Genomic DNA, 21,451 nt, shown 5'->3' on the forward strand with positions numbered 1-21,451 from the left:
CATTTCCATCCCAGAACACTTTTATTCTACTCCCATGGACCATCAATCCCCTTTGGAGCCTTTCATTCCAGACCCAGAGCTGTCAATCTGGGTCCAGGGACCATAGTTTCCCACTGGAAGATGTCATTCCATGGCTAAGGCAGCCCATATGCATTTTCATTGCAACTTTTGTGCACTGTAATGTATTTCAATGGAGCCTGTGCAACTCTACTGGCATTCCTGGCTCGTATTACATCCAATAGCCTCCCTTTACGAACAGAAGCAGCTTCTTTATACTGATTCAGACCACTGGTCTATCAAAGTCAGTACTGCCTATTCAGGCTACCCCTGGCTGGTTGAGATCTCCTACTACGTGGTCTTTGGCTTTCACAGCAAGCAGATTCTCTACCCCTGAGCTACACCCTCTCCCCTCTATCAATATTTTCGTTTTTTAAACAGTGCTGCCCATGGCTATGGATGTCACTTTGTGAAGAGTTTAGTATTTCAGTGATCCTTTGTGCGTGTGCCCGTGTGTGCGTGGGAGGGAGGGAGGGAGTGTCCGTGAGAATCCGTGCCTCAGATCAATATTCCTACTCCGTGTTTGAGCCACGAACTGTTGTGCGATCGGAACAGCCCGTGGCTTTGTTAGCGCATTCTGAAAACTGACCCGTGTAAGGATCACGAGGAGGAGCCATGACCGCGAACTCTTGTTTTTGCTCCACAGAAGCATCCTAGAGGACTGGGTCTGCCCTTCGACGCGGCGCCCATAGACATTAAGTCGAGCTGGGATTTGGTTATAGGGCAGCGGCAGAGGCGGGGGCGGGGGGATGTACAAATCTATAGGGCCCGCCTAGCACGACCCTCCGACGTATACGCTTCTTTGAAAACGGGCGTCGCCATTTGGTGACGAGCGGGAGCCACTCTAGCCAAAGGGAGGGAGACGCCGGCCGATTTATTAGCATTTCCTATTTCCTCTCAGCTGACCTTCTGTACTCGTCGGCTACCGTAGCGACGATCCCGGGAAAGCCAACGAGAAGATGAGAGAGGGGAAGGAACGCGCAAGTCAGCCCAGCCTCTCTAGGCAGTTCGGAGGGAGAACTCCGTGACCCGCAAAGGCGCCCGCGGACCGTGCAACCCGGATCCAGCCGATCCCCTAACGCTGCCCTGCCTGCCTGCCTGCCTGCTCTGGGGCCGGAGCTTTCGCGACTCCGGCGGGGATGTCGCCTACACTGGCCCCTCCCTCAGGAGAAGCGCCTCAGGTCGGCCGGGGAGGGGAGGGGAGGGGAGGGGAGGGGAGGGGGCCTGACTGCGGAAGGCGGCGGGGGGGGGGCGGCTCTGGGGGAGGGACAGCACCTGGCCACTAACACCCAGAGAAGGGTCGGGGGGGGGGGCTGTCTAGCGCGCGCAACAGGTGAGACTCTTGCATGCTGGGGAGCGGAGGGGGAACTTTCCCTGTCGGATTTCTGCCTGCCACGTATTTCAGCCCAATGGAAGGGGGGGGGGATCTTCACATAGGTGTTTCCTCCCACTTTACAAAACCAAACAAACGCCCCTTAAAGCCCCTCTGTGCGCAGACTGACGGAAGCAGAGTCAATCGTCACCACGACTGTTCGTGAGGGAGAGCGAATAGCCCTATCCGAAGCGACCCCAGCAAGCCGTGGGAGTGGAAGGCGGTTGGTTTAACCCTGGAAGAGATCAGAGCCCTGTGGAGGAACTTTCCCCCCCTGAAGGTTGTTTTAAGATGGTCGCTTTCTCGTTCACATGCAGTCGATTTTGGAAGTTCCCCTATTTTGTTGACATTGGAGGAGGCGGGGGTCACTTTCACATATTTTTAGCATGCTACAGAACTGGGGTTTAATTTAGGAACCTCATATTGTTCCATGATCAATGTGATAGCTTAGAAGTTTGCATAGTGTTACTGATGAAAAATATTCAAAAATCTTAATCCTACATGTCTCCTATTTTGGACTTTGCTAGAGTGCTCATTGTGCTTGGGGAGAATGCCATGTATTTGAGCCATCACAGATAAAAAAATCTCCCACTTTCACACCTCTCATATAAATTAGTGTTGTGGACTGTATTTCCGTAATTTACTGCCCAAAATCTGTTGAAAGTACCATAACTATTTTAATGCCTCCTTGAGTTGAGCCACTCTAAAATGTACCCCTCTAAAAAGAATTAGACATTTCTTAAGCCCATTGACTGTAAATCTGCTAAGGATATCATTGAAAAGCCAAAACATTATAGATATTGTTATAGATAAATACATTTAAAAAAAAACCTCAAGAAGAACACAATTTGCATTATACGTTGTAAACTAGTATTTATATTTGTTTGTTTTGGGTAAAACCATGGTTACCCATATATTCCATTTGTTTTCATTAATTAAAGTGAAAATATGGGTGAGGCAGATGTTCGGTTTCAGTTTTTCATTGCAGAGTATGAATTGCTTTGTACTTCACAATGGACCAGGGATACTCTCTTGAGAATGCATATAGCTCTTGAGAATGGTGTCTAGAAGTTTAGAACATGGGTGGCCTGTTTATGTTCTAGTCCCTACTGATGTATATTTTGCAGAGAGGTTGTAGTTTCACTGTGCACATATAGTTGTCAGTTGAGGTGACCTGTCATTTTGTAATTCATAAGACTTCAAAATATTGAAGGAACCCTTGTTAAGTTATACTGATTATGGGAAAAGGGCCTTTTGAAACTACTACATTTGAACCAGAAAGTAAGCTATCTAAAGCCTTACTCTCACATAAAGATCCATCAGAATTAGATTGTACTTTGAAATGTAAGATCCACGATGTCACTAAAACTTAACTCTCATCTGGTGTCCTTGAAATTTTTTGTGGTTAATATGAATAATTTGAAGATTTGAAGATAGTTGGACGCACACATGAGGATGAGTTTGTTTGACCATGAAAAAATTGTAGCTCCTGTTCATCATTCTGAAGGATCCATGATGTTTCCAAGGATTTTTTTTCTTTCTTTCATAGGCAAAAATGAGGCTTATCACTGCACAGTGATGGGCAATTGTTGTTCTTACATCAACATTTTATTGAACATGTTACTACATATTACATGGTCTTCTTGCACAGAGCTAGTTCACAGGATGACTGACCATGTGTCAGCCCCTTTGCTATTAAATCTGTGTTTTATGTTAATCATGGCAAAGAACTCTACTGCAGGCCTTGATTGTATTCGGGAGTGCCTCAGCAAACATTCCAAAAGCAACTTGAACAATGGTATAGCCAATCTCCGCCTCTGGGGGACTTCTCACACCATCTATTTCCTTCCAGTAAACAGTAATCCCAGCTGAGAAAAATGTCTGTACATACATTTATTTGTCTTGTGAGTGGGTCCTCAACCTTTTCCCTTTGTTTCTTAAATTAGAGTTGTCATGGAATTTTGCCTGAATCAAAATTCATGGAAAATCCAGAAAGTCCTGCTCAGGGGAACCTTGGTAGGAATTTTGTGAGACAATAAAAGAATTTCAGAGTGACTAATAAAATTTTAGTTGGGGGCAAGGATAGAAAGGAAATTACCTTGACTATTTTATTTCCTTTTATAACCTTGTTCAAAATATAACTTTTCCCTGCATGCAGTATATTTCCCTGCATGCAGTATAAGCTGGGAACAGCTTTGGTACTATTAGTCCTGGTATTGAGTGGGACTTTGCAGAAGTCAGCTGACATAGAGAATGAGACCTGGAGTTTCCATGTCAATGCAGTTTCTAGGAAGCTTCATTTAAAATGACTGGATGATACTGAAGAGTTAAACCTTTCTTGGTATGTGCATTTGGGTGTGTTTGTGTGTAAAATTTCTGAGAAGAAATATGTCAGACCTCTTAAATGAGGTAACATATGCAACAAAGGACATATCCGTTTGAAATCATGTATTCAAAGCATGCCTACTGCACAGTGCTCAGACTTTATCCAAGCAAAATTGCTGTAAGGAAATTAATGCTACATTAGCAGGCACATTTTAATTTCCTTTCAAAGCCCATGGTACCTCCCTTAAATTATTTCCGTAGATAAAGATATGAGTGAGCTATAAAGCGCATAGTGTAAGACAGTCCGTACATAATCCCTGTTATCCATATTATCCATATTAAAATATAAAATGAAATTAAAAAATTAAGCACATCATTCTGTCATTTTGTCAGTCATGGAGACAGAGTCATTTTGTGCACATCTAAGTTTGAAGTGTCCAATAAAAATGGTATTAAACCACTTACTTTTTTTCTTACCATTGATATCACCTTCCCAAAATTATTTTCATTTTTTGTTAGTGCTATTTATATGGAGTGTGTTAAAACTAATCTTATAAATCATGCCATTTAATGATAGTGGACATTAGTAGGTAACAAAGTTTCTGGCAGTTGTGTAATCTAGATCTGTGCTTGGCATCTAATTCTCACACAGAATTCATTCAAACAAGAATTGCACTGTTCACAAACTCTGCGGAAAGGATTGTTTGTGCAGAGCTTTCCTCAGCACTGAAGAGGTCTCTGCTTATGAGGAAGTCCATGTTCACATTAGACTCTCTAGACCAGGGATTCCCAACCAGGGGTCCATGGAAGCTCCAGAGGGGGTCTGTGACCTTTCTCCTACCTTAATGTTCTTGGCCACAAGCTAAGGAACTGGCTGTCTCTGCCCTGAGGGCTTAGTGGGTAGGCTGTAAAAATCAAAAGGAGGGGGAATCAGTTGTGGCATGGTATGGGGGATATGGGCTGTCTTCTTAGCTCCTGACTTTCTATCCAACCTACATGAGGCAGAGCTGCTGTAGAAATAGTAAAGGCAGGGAAAGAGTGAAAGAAAGGCAGAGTGTGAGTGGTGATGTCACTTCCAGTGACACAACACTTTTGGGGGTGTGGCTAGCTGACATCACTTCCGGGAGTTTTCAAAGCCTGAAAATTTATTTCAGGGGTTCCTCCACACTCAAAAGGTTGAAAAAGTCTGCGCTAGACAAACCTTTTCCAACTTTTTGGCCATGGAGGTACTGCCACACACCCCAGAAGTGAGAGGAGCCTCAGCCGACAAATGTTTAAATGATTAGAGCCGTTCCCCTTCCCAACACCTCATCATTGCCTATCATTGGCCAGTTTGGGAGGGGGTGAGTCAGCTTGTCCAAATAAGGGTAGAATTTTATTTGAGTTTTCTTTCCTCTTTGCTTAGAGCCAGAAATTGCAGGCACATGGTAGGAAGGTTCTCCCCAGCTGCCATTTTGATAATCCCCATGCCACAGTACCTTAGAGGGGGCTTCAGGGTGCCATACAGTGCCTCAGTACTATGGTTGGGAGACCTTTCTCTAGACAGAGGGTAATTTGGGGAGGGGGTAAATGTTCCTGCTTCACTCTGCATTGATGTTTTTGTATCGACAAATTCTTAAAAGTCAGAAGGATGGTTACTCCCATTCTGTGAAATTGCAACATTTATGCAACTGGGAGCATTAACCTACCGACCTCCATATTTCATAAAATCACAATTTTACCATGGATTTTAAGTTGAATGTCTTGTCTACAAGTGCTAATTTGTGTTTTCCTTGCTTTGATCTATGTGTATTTTTTCTACAGATGCTTATATTTAATTTTTGTGCTTTTGGCTCTCAACTTCTTGAAAGTTTCTTTGATAAATGTATCTATGATAACCAGTGCTGCTAGAGTGTATACATGAAGTAAGGCTCTGAAGCTACTTTAAAATCAATTAAAGTTTGCTTTCAGATTTTGAACTGTATTGTATATGCTTTGTTAGAAAAAAAGTCTTATGTACTATGTTCAAAGGAGTACAATCTGTTACTGGGTTGTTTGCTTTAAATAAAGGCAATTTAAATCTATATCTAAAGAATCAAGAATGTAACAGATTTTTGGATTTATGTATTTGCTGAACTAGGGAGCACAACCATGGTCTGCTGTAACAAGTACAGGGGTATGTAGTTGGAGCTTAAAATCATGTTCTGCTAACATTGGAGTTTTCTTATGAGGCAAGGGATTTTCTTCTGACAGAAGACTCCACCTTGTGCAGAATGTAACCTTGGGATCCAGTTCTATGTTGATTTGGAACTGATTATGCTCTGACTTAGCCTTATCAACTTTCCCTTAGCACTAAGTAGTTACATCTGCTGAGTCATGATATCAAATATATTTTGATATCTCTCTAGACTTTACACTTAGAAGCAAGATATTTGTGAGTCTCTGCCATGTTGTCAAAATTGGGTGAAGCACCCAAATTCTTTTTGTGGGGGTCTTGACAGGCCTCAGACTAGAGAGTGGAAAGGGTTAACAGCACCCGTGACCTCTGTCTTCCCAAGCAAATGAACTTCAGCTGGCTAGCTTGTAGGAGGGCTAGGAAAGACTTCCCAGGCCTCAGTCTCTAGATCTTATAGGGGAAACTCCCTGGTATGCCCATTCCTTCCACTTCCTACTTTGCTGAGGGTTGCCATTACCTCTTGCCTTCATCTTAGGTAAGTACATCCATGCATAATTGAAACCAAGCACTGAGTTGACCCATCATCCTACAGAGTGAAGTGTTCAGAACTGTCCAGAAACAAGGTTGGTATTTTCTAGGCAAAAAATATTCCTCCCTGAGTTGAAAACTAAGTGCCTGTAAAATCATAGAGTTAAGGTCATCTAGTCCAACGCCCTGCACAGTGCAGGAACTCACAACTAACTGCCCACCCACAGTGGCCCCAATTTCATGCCCAAGTGATCCCCTCCATCAAAAATCTCCAGAAACCAGCCTGGCCTGGAGGAAATTCACCTATCCACAGCGGCAATTAGCAATTCCCTGGGCATGCAAGGAGGAGCCCTGGGTATGCAAGGAAGGGTCACAACTGACACATCCCTTCCTGCTCACTCATAATCTGCCCAAGTTCATAAAATCAGTATTTTTGTCAGATGACTATCTAGCCTCTGCTTTAAAATTTCCAAAGAAGGAGAACTCACCACCTCCTAAGGAAGTTTGTTCCACTGAGGAACCGCTCAGGAAATTTTTCTGGATGTTTAGCTGAAAATTCATTTGAATTTCAGCCCATTAGTTCTGTTCCAACCGTCTGGGATAACAGAAAACAATTGTTAATTGTATCCTTTCCTGTAAACCGCCCTGAGCCCTCGGGGAGGGCGGTATATAAATATAATTAATAATAAATAAATAAATAAGTATTTGAAGATGGTTATCATATCACCTCTTAATCATCTTCTGTCCAGGGTACACAGATCAAGTTCCCTCAACCTTTCCTCATACAACTTGGTCTCCAAACCGTGCTTCAGCCCAAAACTGAACACAGTACTCTAAATGAGGTCTTACCAGAGCAGAGTAAAGCAATAATATCACCTTGTGTGATCTGAACACTATACTTCTTTTAATACAGCCCCAAATCCCGTTTGCCTTTTTAGCCACTTAATCACACTACGGACTCCATGTTCAATGTATGCTCTACTAAGACCCACCAATCCTTTTTGCACAAGACAACTCTCCCCCAACCTATAATGATTAATTTGATATTTCCTACCTAAATTCAAACTTTATATTTATCACTATTGAAATTCATTTTAGCCCAGTGTTCTAGCTTGTCAAAACCATCCTATATTCTGATTCTGTCTTCTGGTGTGTTTGCCACCCCTTCCAGTTTAGTATTATCTGCAAATTTAATAAGTGCCCCCTCTATTCCTTCATCCAAATCCAAATGATTTATAAATATGTTGAACAACACAGGACTCAGGACAGATCCCTGAGGCAGTCTACTCATCACTTCTCTCCAAGAAGATTATGATCTTGTATGACTGATAGAATCTTATGTTGTTTTTGTTGCTGCTGTTGTGATTATAGCAAATCTGTTCCACATAATATATTTCTGGTAACGGCTTGGAGGAGAAGCATGTCTCATGGCCTAAGTGCCACTCAGTGCTTAACACCCACTCAGGGCAGCTGTCCCACCCCTGAGTGCCTCCTCCTCCAACAGGCTTGCCTGTCTGTCAAGCGGCCAGCCAGTTGCCTTCCGCCCCCACCCCTGACTACCCCTTCCTCCTTCTAATTCCTTTTGAGGCTGCCCCTGCCAGTGAGAGCTGCCCCTGCCGGTAAGTCCCCTAACTGCTGCCTGCAGCCTTTCCAGGTCCTGGGGGGAGTGGGAGGCTGTCCGCAGAGTTCTTCCACACACACACACACACACACACACACCAATCTAGCACCTGTTGTATTCCTGAATGCAACAGTTTGGCCCCAGGTTTAATATATGTATTTAATTCAGACTGAAGTTTTAACACTGACATATTTTATAATCCCCCCTCCAATCTATCCTGTCAATCGTTTATTAAGAGAAAGCTAAAAGGGTAAGCCGAAAACTGCCAGGCAATGGAAGATCTGGTGATGGAATGTGGAGAAAAAAATGTGAACTTAAATTATATTTAAATTATATTTAATGCTTTATTTGTATGCCTAGAATTTTTGGAAAAGCAGTCAACACTGAACATTGGCTAAACAGGCTTGACATACTTATAATTACACTTGGCAATAAGAATAAAATAATTATCTTAAAAGTGACTTCTAATCATCCTTTGAAATTCATTCCAATAAACATGTCCATTTGAAAGGTTTGAACAAAAAACAGCATTCCATTTAAAATAATCCTGCAGTCCAGACTGTTTCTACATTAGGCAAAAAGCTGATGTGGCTTCTAATGCCTGTGAGTGATTGCATGATCAAATTTGGCATGTGTAAAAAGCATTTGCCGTAGCTTGCTGGCAATATTTTATGCAAAAATGCATGCACATAGTTTCAGCGATAAATGCTGTAGTGGAATGACACAGAGGTGGTGACAAATTATAACTTTGGAAAAGAAATGCTTGCTTAGCGCTCTGTTCAGCTCAGAAGCTATAACCTAGACTGCACAGCTACAGATACTGCAAATAAAGTTTCTCTTGGTCACCTTTCAGGAAATCGAACCCTAGAGCTAGAAGGGACCTCAAGATTCATCTAGTCCAATCCCCTGAACAGTACCGGAAATCCAGCCCCATCTAGTTCAGCCCCTTGCACAATATAGTAACCCCTGCTTTATGCCCAAAGGAAAGCAAAAAACAAACACAAAAAAAACCCTTCAGGATCTCTGGAAAATCTGGCCTGGAAGAAAGTTCCTTCCTGTCCCTAAAGTGGCAATCACAATTACCCTGAGCATGTAAAAATGGCCTCAAGAGCCAAGCACTGACTTATCTCTTCCTGCCCTTCTTCATGGCCTAAGTTCAGAGAATCAGAGTTTCCACAAGGTGGGAACAGCATCTAGTATGCATACAAAAAGAGGATTTATTTTTGTTACGGTATTCTTTGTTTGGAATGTAATACATTCCATGACCGGCTCCTTCAGAGAAGGCTCTTCTCCCAAGTGGGGAGAGGTGATCTGGCCTACCAGAAACAAGGTTCCTCCTGGGTTCCTATGGGAACACCTTGGAGGGCCCTTATTCGGAACACACTCCAACAGCTGCACTGGCTACCAGTTGACTACCGGATCAGGCTTCTTGGTAATCACCTTCAAGGCCATGCATGGTCTGGGCCCTGAGTATCCGAGAAACTGCCTCTCCACCTATGCCCCCCAAAGAGCTCTATGCTCCTCAACCACCCACAAATGGGCAATCCCTGGCCCCAAGGAAGCTCATTTGTCAATGACCAGAGCTAGGGCATTGTCAGTCTTGGCCTCCACCTGGTGGGATGAGCTCCCAGAGGATATCAGGGCCCTGCTGGAACTAAAGCAATTCCACAGGGCCTGCAAAAAGGAGTTCATCCACCAAGCATTTGATCAAGACAATTGAATATGCCTCCAATCATCAGACGGAAGCCCCATAAACTGAACAAAAATGGAGTCACAGTGCAGCCAGAACAAACTCTTATTTATTGAAACAGTTGTTATTACACTGTTGATACAATTTTTTTCACTGTTTAATAAGTTTTTTACCTGAACATTTCACTGCACTGAATTGTTATTAGAGTTATAATGTAACTGGAGAGCCAGTTTGGTGTAGTGGTTAGGAGTGCGGACTTCTAATCTGGCATGCCGAGTTCGATTCTGCACTCCCCCACATGCAGCCTGCTGGGTGACCTTGGGCTCACCACAGCACTGATATAAACTGTTCTGACCGAGCAGTGAAATCAGGGCTCTCTCAGCCCCACCCACCTCACAGGGTGTCTGTTGTGGAGAGAGGAAAGGGAAGGCGACTGTAAGACACTTGGAGCCTCCTTCGGGTAGAGAAAAGTGGCATATAAGAACCAACACTTCTTCTTCTAAACCAGCCTGAGTCGAAAGGGAGGGTAGTATATAAAAATAAAAATTTTTAACGGTAACTTTTATTTTATCAGTACTGAATCTATGGCCAAGCCATTGATTTCCCGTGAGCCAAAGTGATGTGTCCTACAGAAGAGAAAGATCTCTGTCTATTTTCTTCATACCATGCAAAACTATTATCCCCTTAATTATCTTTTTTCTTAATTGAACAGTCCCATAACATATACGGAACCTTTTGGGAACCTATCTATCATAATGATTATCTTTTTTTAAATCTTCCTCTATATACAATACCTCTTCTTAAGATGGGATGACCAGAACTGCTCATAGTATTCTAACTGTGAGTTCATCATTGATCCGAACAAGGACATTAAGATACTGACCATTTGATTTTTCAGTTCCTTTCCCAACAATCCATAATACAGAATGTGCCTTTTTCTCCATCTATAAGTACATTGATTTTACATGGAGATTCGTAAGACAGATGATGTATTGAGCATATAGAAGTACTGAGAAAGAAGTAGCAAGGTGGCTGTAGAGGAATATCTCAGCTTTTCAGCCACTGAGGCTCTTAACAAGCACGTGGCTAAGGGTGATCTGGTCAACACATTGGATCCAGTTTTATTAAGTTTGCGATGTGATTTATAGAAACTTTTGAGCAGGAAGTGTGTGCGTTGTTGATTAGGACCAACTGAAAGTTGTAAAGTTGGCTTTCAAACTTTAGAGAACTCTTTCTCAAATGAGATATTGATTTAAAAAAATGCAAGAAGAGATTGCTCACCTGATATAGAAAGGTGTTCAGTGTTAGTATACACCATGTATTTTAAGAGTTAAAAAGCATTATACTAAAATTTTAAAGGGACCTCATCAAATTCACACACAGACCCATGTCAAGAGAATTCTTCTCATGTCTATATCATTGCTGACATATTTATTATGTTTTTCTTTTTTACTCCAATGAAACATTTCAAATAAATGAGTAAAACACTAGCCTAGAAGGGTATGTGATTGAGGGGAAATTAGTACTTCAGTAGAAGTTGTGCAGTCTGCTCTCCCCCCCCCGCCCACCATTAATTGTAGTGCTCACATATTCTAAAATCCATCTTTAACCTCTTTTTTCCACTTGTAAAATGCAGATGATGCTTAAATGCCTCACAGGAATGGCATGAAAATAATCAGTTAATATTTTCAGGGATTTCAGCATGGAAATTTTTATAAATGTTAAGTATTATTAGCTATGCAGAGTGGTTAGAGAACCTAAGTCTATATTATTCTTTCAAACAGTAGTAGGCACTTAATTGAAGAGTATAGAAATTCAAATTGTAATATGAAATTAATCTTTTCCAAGGTTATTTAAGCTAATGGCATAGTAATGACAAACTAATTTTACAGTGATTAAGAGATAATATGCTCAAGGCTTCCAGTGAAGCTTTTGTTGAGGTAACTTGTACCTATCTTTGATGAGTGTGAGAGTATAAAAATACATTCTAAAGTAGAGGTCTCTAAAGAGATTCTCTATTGTGGTTTGGGTTGAAAGCCCATAGATCTGAGGCAGCCTGCAGAAAGTCAGTGTGGTTCCCCCCCCCTTTTTTTTTTTTGTGAAAGATCCAATATAGCTGCCTTGTCTGTTGCTTTCATACTTGCTTTCTGTCTGGTAACTGAATTCCAATAGAACTGTATTCATCCAGTGTGTCCTGTGTGCACGCTGGACAAAAGTAATGCTTGTAATTTTTTTAAGCAGTGCGTACAGTGGAAATTAACGTTCCCTTTGAAAAACTAGTTCTAAAATAAAATAACTTTTTAGATTTAGGTATGGTGGAACAGTAATACATGAAAGTGGTCAAACTTGCTATTACCCTCAAACCAGAATGTGCAGCTTTGGTTTTTTTGTTTTGTTCTTGCATTTAAAAAATGATGAGTCGATTTACTATAATTCCATAACCTGATTTATTCCATAAACTGTCTGTTTTGTCTTAGGATGCTGCAGCTGGGCACAGATCTCCCTTTGCCATGTATAATGGATCATGACCATGTCAGAAGACTGGGGCCTCTGCCCCTTCCTTATTGACAAGCTCCATTCCCCGCTGGTTTGGTGTAGTGATTAGGAGTGCGGACTTCTAATCTGGCGAGCCAGGTTCGATTCTGTGTTCCCCCACATGAAGCCAGCTGGGTGACTTTGGGCTCACCACGGTACTGATAAAACTGTTCTGACTGAGCAGTGATATCAGGGCTCTCTCAGCCTCACCCATCTCACAGTGTGTCTGTTGTGGGGAGAGGAAAGGGAAGGCGTAAGCCGCTTTGAGCCTCCTTCGGGTAGAGAAAAGCGGCATATAACAACCAATTCTTCTTCTATTATTGTGTCATCATATCACATATTCTAGAGTGGCTCCACTTTTGAAATTCAGTTAGTGTTTCTTACTAAAATGGCAAGGTCCAATGTTTGTATTGTGTCATCATTCCCAATGGCACATGAGGACTTGAGGCTGAGGTTTGCATATATCCACCTAGCAAATTTGAGCACAGAACTTTCCAGCTGTTAGCCATAATAGTATGCCTAGTGTTAAGCCCAGTAAAGTTCAGCAGATGTCTTATTAGTCTGCTTTTCGGAAGCCAGCAATGAGTAAAACCAGAAGATGATCTTGAAAGATCCTCAGTTATTTTTGTTATATGTCCTTAGCAGACCATCTGTCCCAAGCTCTTTGATACTGGTGGGCAGTATTGCAAGGTTAGAAAATGGAAAGGTGCTGAGTCTGCCTGGGTACAAATCTGTGCTCTAAACCAGTGGTCCCCAACCTTTTTATCACCGGGGACCACTCAACGCCGGGGACCACTCAACGCCTTTTACTGAGGCCCGGTGGGGGGGTAGTTTACTCCTCTACTCTCAACCACTGCCCTAACGCTCTCTGATCGCTATGGTAATGTTTAAACATCCCTTCAAAATAAGATACAGACACGCCACAACAATGAACATAAGGAACATTTTATTTTCATGGAAATTTTAAATCATGACAATGACAAATCAATGGGAACCCTGAGCTTGTTTCTCTGCAACGATAGTCCCATCTGGGAGTGATGGGAGACAATGACACCCGAAGTGTGTTGTAAAGGGCCGGGGGGGTGAAGTAAAGGGCCGGGGGGGGAGAGAAGGTGTCCTTCAGGGCCCACCTCCAATTAGTCGAAGGACCACATGTGGTCTGCGGCCCACAGGTTGGGGATCGCTACTCTAAACCAAAGGCATATTTGTCCACCCCAAGGCTTGATGTCCAGATTCAACAAGAGAATCTGTTCAACAAGTGATGAAGACACTGATTGGCAGTTGGGAATAGAGGTGTAAAGCTGTGCTGTTATTAGAACATGGGATGTAGTTTACTTTCTCTTGACCAAATGACTGCTGGCTGCATAATACTATATCCCTAACTATTGAGGTGAATGGTCTGAGTTTCTCTCAGGCAGGCAGAGAATAAGAAATTTAGACACATTGTAGTATTATTTACAGAGAGAGATTCACTAATAAGATGCTACATGCACAATGGATGCAATTAAGAGATTTCAATAGTCGAAGTATTATAATAGGAGTTTTAGCCCATTATTTTCTTTCAGCTTAAGCTTTGGCTCCTGAAGATATTGAAGGCCAACCTACATTAGAGTGGGTGACCCTCGATTATGAAAATGTCGTTTGTTTTCTGCTAATTATGCTAAAAAAGAGTGGGAATAAGATGGCAGTGACATTGGATTGGCATAAATTAGTTTAATACAGCAGAATAGCTAGGGGGGAAATGACACCCTAGAGATTACTTGAACTCATACATTTCTGCTGCCAAAGTTTACAGGCCTGTAAATTTAAATGTAGAATTTTTGTAGGCAGAATGCATTGACAAATATGCCTAATGGTAATACATCTAGTTCTGAGCCTCAGAACAGGTCAATAATAATGCTTATATTGATAGCAGCAGTGTCGGAGATGTTATTTGGTATTAAAGCTAAAATCCATGTTATCCCGTTAATCATAATTACATTAATATTGACAGGCCCTTGACAATGCCCACTTTACTATTGATAGATTTCTGTCAGTAATACATTTCTAAATAAAATATATTCATTCATAATTTGTACAATATTCAATAAGCAATGCGAAAACGTATGAAGGAGAAATACCTATTTTATTGGTGATATACAGTAATTTGTTTTCTTATGGAACATGTTATACAGGAGGCACTCTTGATTTTAGTAAAATAAAAAATGGACAATGTATTGGGTTATTTAAAAGAACTATTAGATATATTGGAAAAACTGATTTATAGTTTGTTTTCTGAGAAGGAAAGCAGTATGATGTTGCAACGAAATTCTAGCTGGAAACATTTCATATAAACGTCCAGACTTAGACCACTTTTTTTAAAGAAATGTTTTTTTACAATAGTACAGCAATGTTTGTCTTGTCTGTATTTTTTTCCTGTAAGAATTCATGTTTTATTTGGTTATTTCCTGGTGGTCAGTGTTACTGACAATTTTTTTTCCAGTTTTTATTTGGGTGCATTCTGCATGGCCAGTTATCAGGGATATTAAGTAAGGTATTAGAGAAGTTTTCACTGAATATTCTTTGTTCCAGAATACTGTAACTTCTTAGAAGATAAAGAAAACTGGTGTGCCTTGTGCGTCAGGCAATTCCTAATTCAAAAGTTAACCACTCTTCTCTCTCAACCTCAGGCTGTACTATCACATTTCTCGTTTCCCACTATCTCATGTAAGCGCTGTAGACTAATAAATGTTCAAATGGTGTATCCTGGGAGCCCCTTCCTGTTTCCACATGTAGTCTGCCTAAGAGCCTCTCCCTGTTGCAGAAGATCTAGGATAGTGCTGATTAGGTCTCATTGCTGCTACTCATGAACAGCCTGTTTTCCTCCCCCCCCCCCCGGTGCATCTGTACATCCTAATAAAACATTGGAAATTATGGGCAAGCTGTTAAGTAATGGCTAGCTGCCATTACTAATAAACTTCTGAAAAATCTTAACATTTTTTTTATAATATTTTATTAAGGATATTTTTATGTTACTTGTCCAGATTTCTACTTAAGGTTCTGTTCAAGTTCTCTAGTACATAACTCAAAATCCATCATACAAGGAACCAAGCTATCAGAATTTGACTTTCAGGCTTCTCTGGGCCTACAGCAGTTCACCTATTCTCACTTGAATAATATTTTTGGTACAGTGAATCATGAAGGTGTGCAATTGCCTGTGTATGCATAGTAATACACAGTTATTGACTGTGCCTTCTCTTTGAGTGATCTTGGGGGGGGGGGGGTGACGGTTTTCTGTGTATTGTTTCCTGCTCACATTTTCCCTTTGCTATATTTTTTCACCTTTGTATAAACCCAGTTTCAATCCTTAGGATTTATTTTGAGCGGTTTGTCTGAACATTGGCTGTATATAGAAAAATTAATCATACCCACAGAACTATATTCATATTTATAGCAGAAAGTAATAATACCGCCATAGGGCATATTAAGGGCTCCTGCTGTAATGTGATACATGAGCTATGGGTGTTGTTGTACATGGTCGCTTTCAAAGCTGTTGACAGTTTTAACCATACTTAGCGACCTGTTTTCATTTCTGTTCTCTGAAGAGGGCTCCCTCTAAAGCTGGTGAGCTTTATGTTTCTTATTTCTTCTGGGATGTTGTTCTAGAAGAGTTCTCTGCTTCTGTTCACTGTGCTAATGTATTATAATTTCTTTCTGTAAGGAATTATTAGCTGCATTGTGATTTGAAAGGACCCCATCACAGATACCCTGCTATATGTTGGTCAAATAGCTGCAGAATCACTGGGCCCTCTGTAAATTTTTAATTTATTCCTTGACTGAAAATGGTAACTGAATGCCATATGGTAGGTAAAGATACTGAGTAACTTTCAGGGAGTGGGGGAATATTTGTAATGACTTGTATACATTCTGTTGTTTCATGCCCAACTGTACTAGGAACTTAACATAGATAAAGGAATGCTAGTAGGAGGGAAATGTAACATATTAGTTGGTAACACACACGAATCTTCATGACAGACATTGTGTTGTACAGCTGGTAGGAACACACACACCCTTCAAAAGTACATGTCCAGTAAAATGTATTCAGATATCACTGGTGTTTGTATTTATTTACAAATGCTGGAGGGGTGTGTGTGTATGTGGAGTGAGAGTGAGAAAGCCATCTCATTTTCTTTGGGAACTGTGCACCTGACTCAGATTGCCTATTGTTTTGGATTTATCAGCCTCAAACTAGCTGATACTACATTTTATTTATTTAGTTCATTTATACCCTGTCTTTCTTTCAAATGAGGAACCAAAGCAGCTTATATCATCCCTCCTCCATTTTAGCCTCAAAAGACTTTGAGGTGGCCAAGTGTATGACAGGCCTATGGACATAAATCAAGCTTCCATGGCAGAATGGATATTCAAAACTTTGTGCCCCCCCCCCCCATCCTAATCTGACACTAACCACTACACGCTGTAATAGTTGGCTAGTGCCTCGCTAGTAACTTTTATCTCTGTCTTCACATCTAAATTGATGGTAGAGTAATAGCTGTGGAAATGTCAAAGTATCATCACACTCCCAGATGCCTAAATTAGTTCTCCAGGAACTGTAGGCAGGAAGTCAGTTCTAGCTAGTCTAATGCCTATTAGGCATATATTGCACATTTATTGAGTACTTACCCATTGAGTAAGTTATCTCAGGGGGGTGTACATCAACCGCATACCAAACTTATTAAAAGTTTTGAAAACTTTAAGTTATTTTTAACAACTAATGCTTTGCAATGTTCAGAACATGGTGTAAGACTTGACTAAAGTATTTTTTAGACACCTTGAAGGAACTGGACTTCCTCCATGATTCAATCAGCAACAGAGGATCAGGTTGTCTGAAAGAGGGCTGGGTGGCCTTAAATTGTTAATTGCCAATGTGCAGTCATTGGATGTTTTCTACAGCATTTGGTGAGTGGTGTAACTGAGCAGGCCTGGGTTAGTGAACTAAAATGCTCTCACGTGCCACAGAGTCATCTATTCAGTGAGCAGAGCTGTGTGGCAGGTAACTTGATGTGAAAGGGATTCACTCAAAGTAGAGAAACTGAACAGACCTCTTCATTGCCCCCCCCCCCAAAAAAAACCTGCCAGCACTATTTGGCCATCACTTTCAAGGCAAAACAAAGATTCTGAATGCTTGTTTCAATCAAATGAAGGTAGAATCCTTTCAGGATAGAGGGAAAATCTAACATTTCCCTTTACTGAACTGCCTAATAGCACGGTTGTTTGTACATTAATTGCACTTTAAAAATGCTTACATTTCTCTCATTCACATTCTTCCTTTTACACTATTTGATACAGTAAGTGCTCATCTGGCAAGACTTTCTTCATTATCTTCCCCATATTTTTCCTTAATAGGTCCACCTGACACATTTAAGGTCTATTAACCATCTTAATGGTGATATGATTCCTCTTAATTTTTGTATTTTACCTTCACTTCAGCAATAGGTAATTGCTGGAACTTTGCCCCTGAACAACTACAGATCTGAAATAGCCCATTTAAACTTTTAAAGAATGCTGTCACTTTTTTTCTGGCTACCAACTAAAGAGTTAAAGATCCAGAGAGGACAAATAATTCCAGAAAAGATGTTCTAAAATAAAATGGTGTGTGTGTGTTCATCTTATTATACCAAACTTGTTGAACACTTAATAGTCAGACTTAATTGGTACCATTACCCATTATGAATTCCATTTTAAAAACTAATATCAACAATAGAGGAAACAAATTAAGAGTCAGTTTTGCTCTTTCTGTGTGTGTACTGTATGTGGAGAGAGCGAGATTGACTGACAGCGAGAGCGAGATAGTTGCCAAGCTGGGGGAGGAGGGGGGAACAGACCAAGGTTCAGATCTGTGCTTAGCAATTTGGGGCGGTCTCTCTCTGTCTCTTGCAGCCTCAGTTCTCTTTGAGTGATCTATTATGCAGGCTTGTTGCCCAAAGTAATACTAAAGTGCAGTGGAGATTGTTAATAATAGATGTTTCTTTGTTGCAGAAAGCAGTGTGTTGACAATGGCAACCAGCAACAATAGCGGCAAAAAAGTGACCCCTGCACTCCGAATAAGTCAGCTTGATGCCCTTGAATTAAACAAAGCCTTGGAGCAGCTGGTTTGGTCCCAGTTTACTCGATGTTTTCATGGATTTAAACCTGGACTGTTGGCTCGCTTTGAACCAGAGGTTAAAGCATTTCTTTGGCTTTTTTTGTGGAGATTCACCATCTATTCCAAGAATGCGACAGTGGGACAGGCTATTCTGAACATGCAGTACAAGAATGACTTATCCCAGAAGCAAAACTACCAGACACTAAGCAAGCACCAGAAACTGTGGTATCTTATTTGCACTGTTGGTGGTAGGTGGCTGGAAGAAAGGTGTTATGATTTGTTTAGTAATCGTCCGTTGGAGTCTTTCCGGAAGACCAAGTATTTCATTAATTTAGCAGTTGGACTCCTCAAACTTTGTGAATTACTGAACTTCCTGATTTTTCTTCGGAAAGGAACGTTCGCTACCCTCACTGAGCGCATTTTAGGAATCAGGTCTGTGTTCTGTCAGCCTCAGAGTATTCGTCAAGTTGGATTTGAATACATGAACAGGGAACTTTTGTGGCATGGGTTTGCAGAATTTCTCATTTTTCTTTTGCCCCTTATTAACACGCAAAAACTCAAAGTTAGACTTTCCTCTTGGTCTTTAGCTGTTGCAGGGTGTTCCAATAAGGAAAATTCTTTATCAGCAGGTAGTAAGGAATGCTGTCTCTGTGGAGAATGGCCAACTATGCCTCATACCATTGGTTGTTCACATGTTTTTTGTTATTATTGCCTTAAAAGTAACTACTTATTTGATATGTATTTTACCTGTCCTAAATGTGGCATGGAAGTGCATGATCTACAGCCATTAAAATACAAGATAGAAATGAAAGAAGTGTACACTTAGTAGCCTTTTTGAGAATATTTAAATACAATATTGTGTATTAATGTCACCTTTTTAAATTTAATATAAAATACTTTAGCACTGTTTGTAAAAATGAGCAATTTTTGTAAATAAATGTTATTGATTTTGTCCCATTTTATTTATACTCGCAGAACTGAAGGTTTGAAAAGAAATACTCCCTTTAAGGACAGTGACACTACATGAACATGTACTGCTACCTGTGCAGATAAGCCTGGTGCCGTGCAATCCCCTGGATGCAAAACAAATTGATTGTTTCAGTGAAGTGCACTTTGCCACAAATTGTGGAGTTGCTTCACCCAATTTGTTTCCTGGTTTAACGCTGCCCTTACGTGGTAGCATTACAAGCATGCTGTAACTATCATTGAATCAGGCTTCATTTGCAGATTCTTTGAACCTAGTTCACAAATTCCACCCTGGTGACATGATCCCGCAGTACCATTGTGTCTGCTTGACTTGGGATGTTTTGCAGCCACCAGCATGAGATATTTAAGACAACTTCACCTTGTACTAAAGAAGCACACAGGCTGAACTGCAGCATATCAATAAGGAAAGGATCGCTGATAACCAACACAATGGTACCAAATTTGATCCATCTCCTTCAGTACCATAAGGTTGTAAATTACATCCTTACATCGTAGACTGTTTATGCTTACTAAAGAAGAGAATCTGTTGTAATGCAATCCTGTGTGGAATTCCTCTAGTCTAAGCCTGTTGATTTCTATTGGCTTAGACTCATCTAATTGTACATAGGATTATAGTATTCTCTATATAGTGCTATGAAGATGCCCAGTTTCGTCCAAAGTACTAACGCCCTTGATTGGCTGTTCCTTGCCCTTTGTTGGACCTCCTGAGGTCTCCAGTTCTGTGTACCTGCTGCCAGAAGTGCTGAAGGTTAATAAACAATGTACTCCAAATTTGGAATGCAGTTTCCTTATATTCAGCCACGCCAACTGCATACAAGTTTTTCCCTTCTTCGCTCTCCTTCTCAAGGTGTTTTTCTCAACAGTAACATTGTAAAGAAAGTAAAACCACAGTCTTTACTTTCCTCCAGTTAAAATTGATTTAATTTGGATCTTAATTACTATTGTATACTGTATTACAGCAGCTGACGATGTAACCTAACAAAGATTTATAGACTTGATGAGCTCAGCAAGTGACTGAATAAAAAGAACATAAAATCTTGCTAAGTTTATTTTTTATTGATGAACTGTGCACACAAAGCACTGAAAACAAGAAATTTTCAGTTCTGATCATCCTTGTACATCTTGGTTCACCTTAATATTTTGTAAGCGCCAGTCTGTTCCCTTCTACTCCGTCTAGCAGAGTCTGAAGTGTTCTACAGCAGAAGAGTAAGTTGATGGAAGGCTTTTCAGGCTGTAGAAAGGCTTCAGATTTTACAGAGGACGGATAGGATGCATGCCACTTTCTCACTTTTTTAATTACAGTATTTGCTGGCGTATAAGACGACTTTTCCACCCTGAAAAACATGCCTCCAAGTGGGGGGATCGTCTTATACGCTGGGTGCACTTCAGTTGGGATAGACATAGCTGCCCATAGTGAATCTCTCATTGCTCTCCTCCACTTTATTCTCATAACAACTTTGTGATATATGTTATGCTGAGTGTATGTGCTTGCTGTGTGACCTTGGGCCAAGCTTCCTGTCAGGGCCAAATTAGCCATGGAACAGACCACTACCAAATTCATTGAGTTTCATTATGTGCTGCTTACAACACATTTTTAATATTAAGCTACAGTGATAATGCCGCTGTGGCATATGTTTGCTTGAACCATTTACATATTCAAAGCTTTGTGTATTTCTATTACCTGAAGACTATTGCCCCATGAGAAATAGTCCAAGCAGATCCAAGTGGGACTTTTTAAATTGTTTTAGGTATTTGAAGAAAATAATGTGAGAAGAACCAGGGGTGACTCATATGTCCTCTTCCCATATTTCCAGGTCTCAACCATAAGACACATCCTACTTTGCTATATGGTATGCAATCAGCATATGACCATCTCTACTTGCAGTCTACACAAGTTGTCTTATTCTAAGCAATTCTATTATCTTATTCTAAGCAATAGGCAGAAGGATGCAAGAGGGTTGGAGAAAAGTTTCTCCACAATATATAAATAGTTTGTATGTAACTTGAGCAGCTTTTTAAAAAGTTTCTTAGAAACCTTTTGAGGTAGCCAGAATTTG

At 40.8% G+C, this 21,451-nt stretch overlaps 1 protein-coding gene across 2 annotated transcripts; it reads left to right on the forward strand.

Annotated features, from left to right (window-relative positions):
* The first annotated feature begins 959 nt into the window (after positions 1–959).
* On the forward strand, positions 960–19,359 carry PEX2 (peroxisomal biogenesis factor 2). Of its 2 annotated transcripts, none has more exons than XM_077352081.1 (2): positions 960–1,238; positions 18,302–19,359. In XM_077352081.1, the coding sequence occupies exon 2, from the start codon at positions 18,319–18,321 to the stop codon at positions 19,231–19,233; it is 915 nt and encodes a 304-aa protein (XP_077208196.1). In that variant the 5' UTR covers positions 960–1,238; positions 18,302–18,318; the 3' UTR covers positions 19,234–19,359. The 2 variants fall into 2 exon arrangements, with proteins under 2 accessions (XP_077208196.1, XP_077208197.1); XM_077352082.1 differs by lacking the exon at positions 960–1,238 and adding an exon at positions 1,419–1,709.
* Positions 19,360–21,451: the final 2,092 nt, after the last annotated feature.

Source organism: Paroedura picta, chromosome 9 (genome assembly GCF_049243985.1).
Source record: "Paroedura picta isolate Pp20150507F chromosome 9, Ppicta_v3.0, whole genome shotgun sequence".
NCBI lineage: Eukaryota > Metazoa > Chordata > Lepidosauria > Squamata > Gekkonidae > Paroedura > Paroedura picta.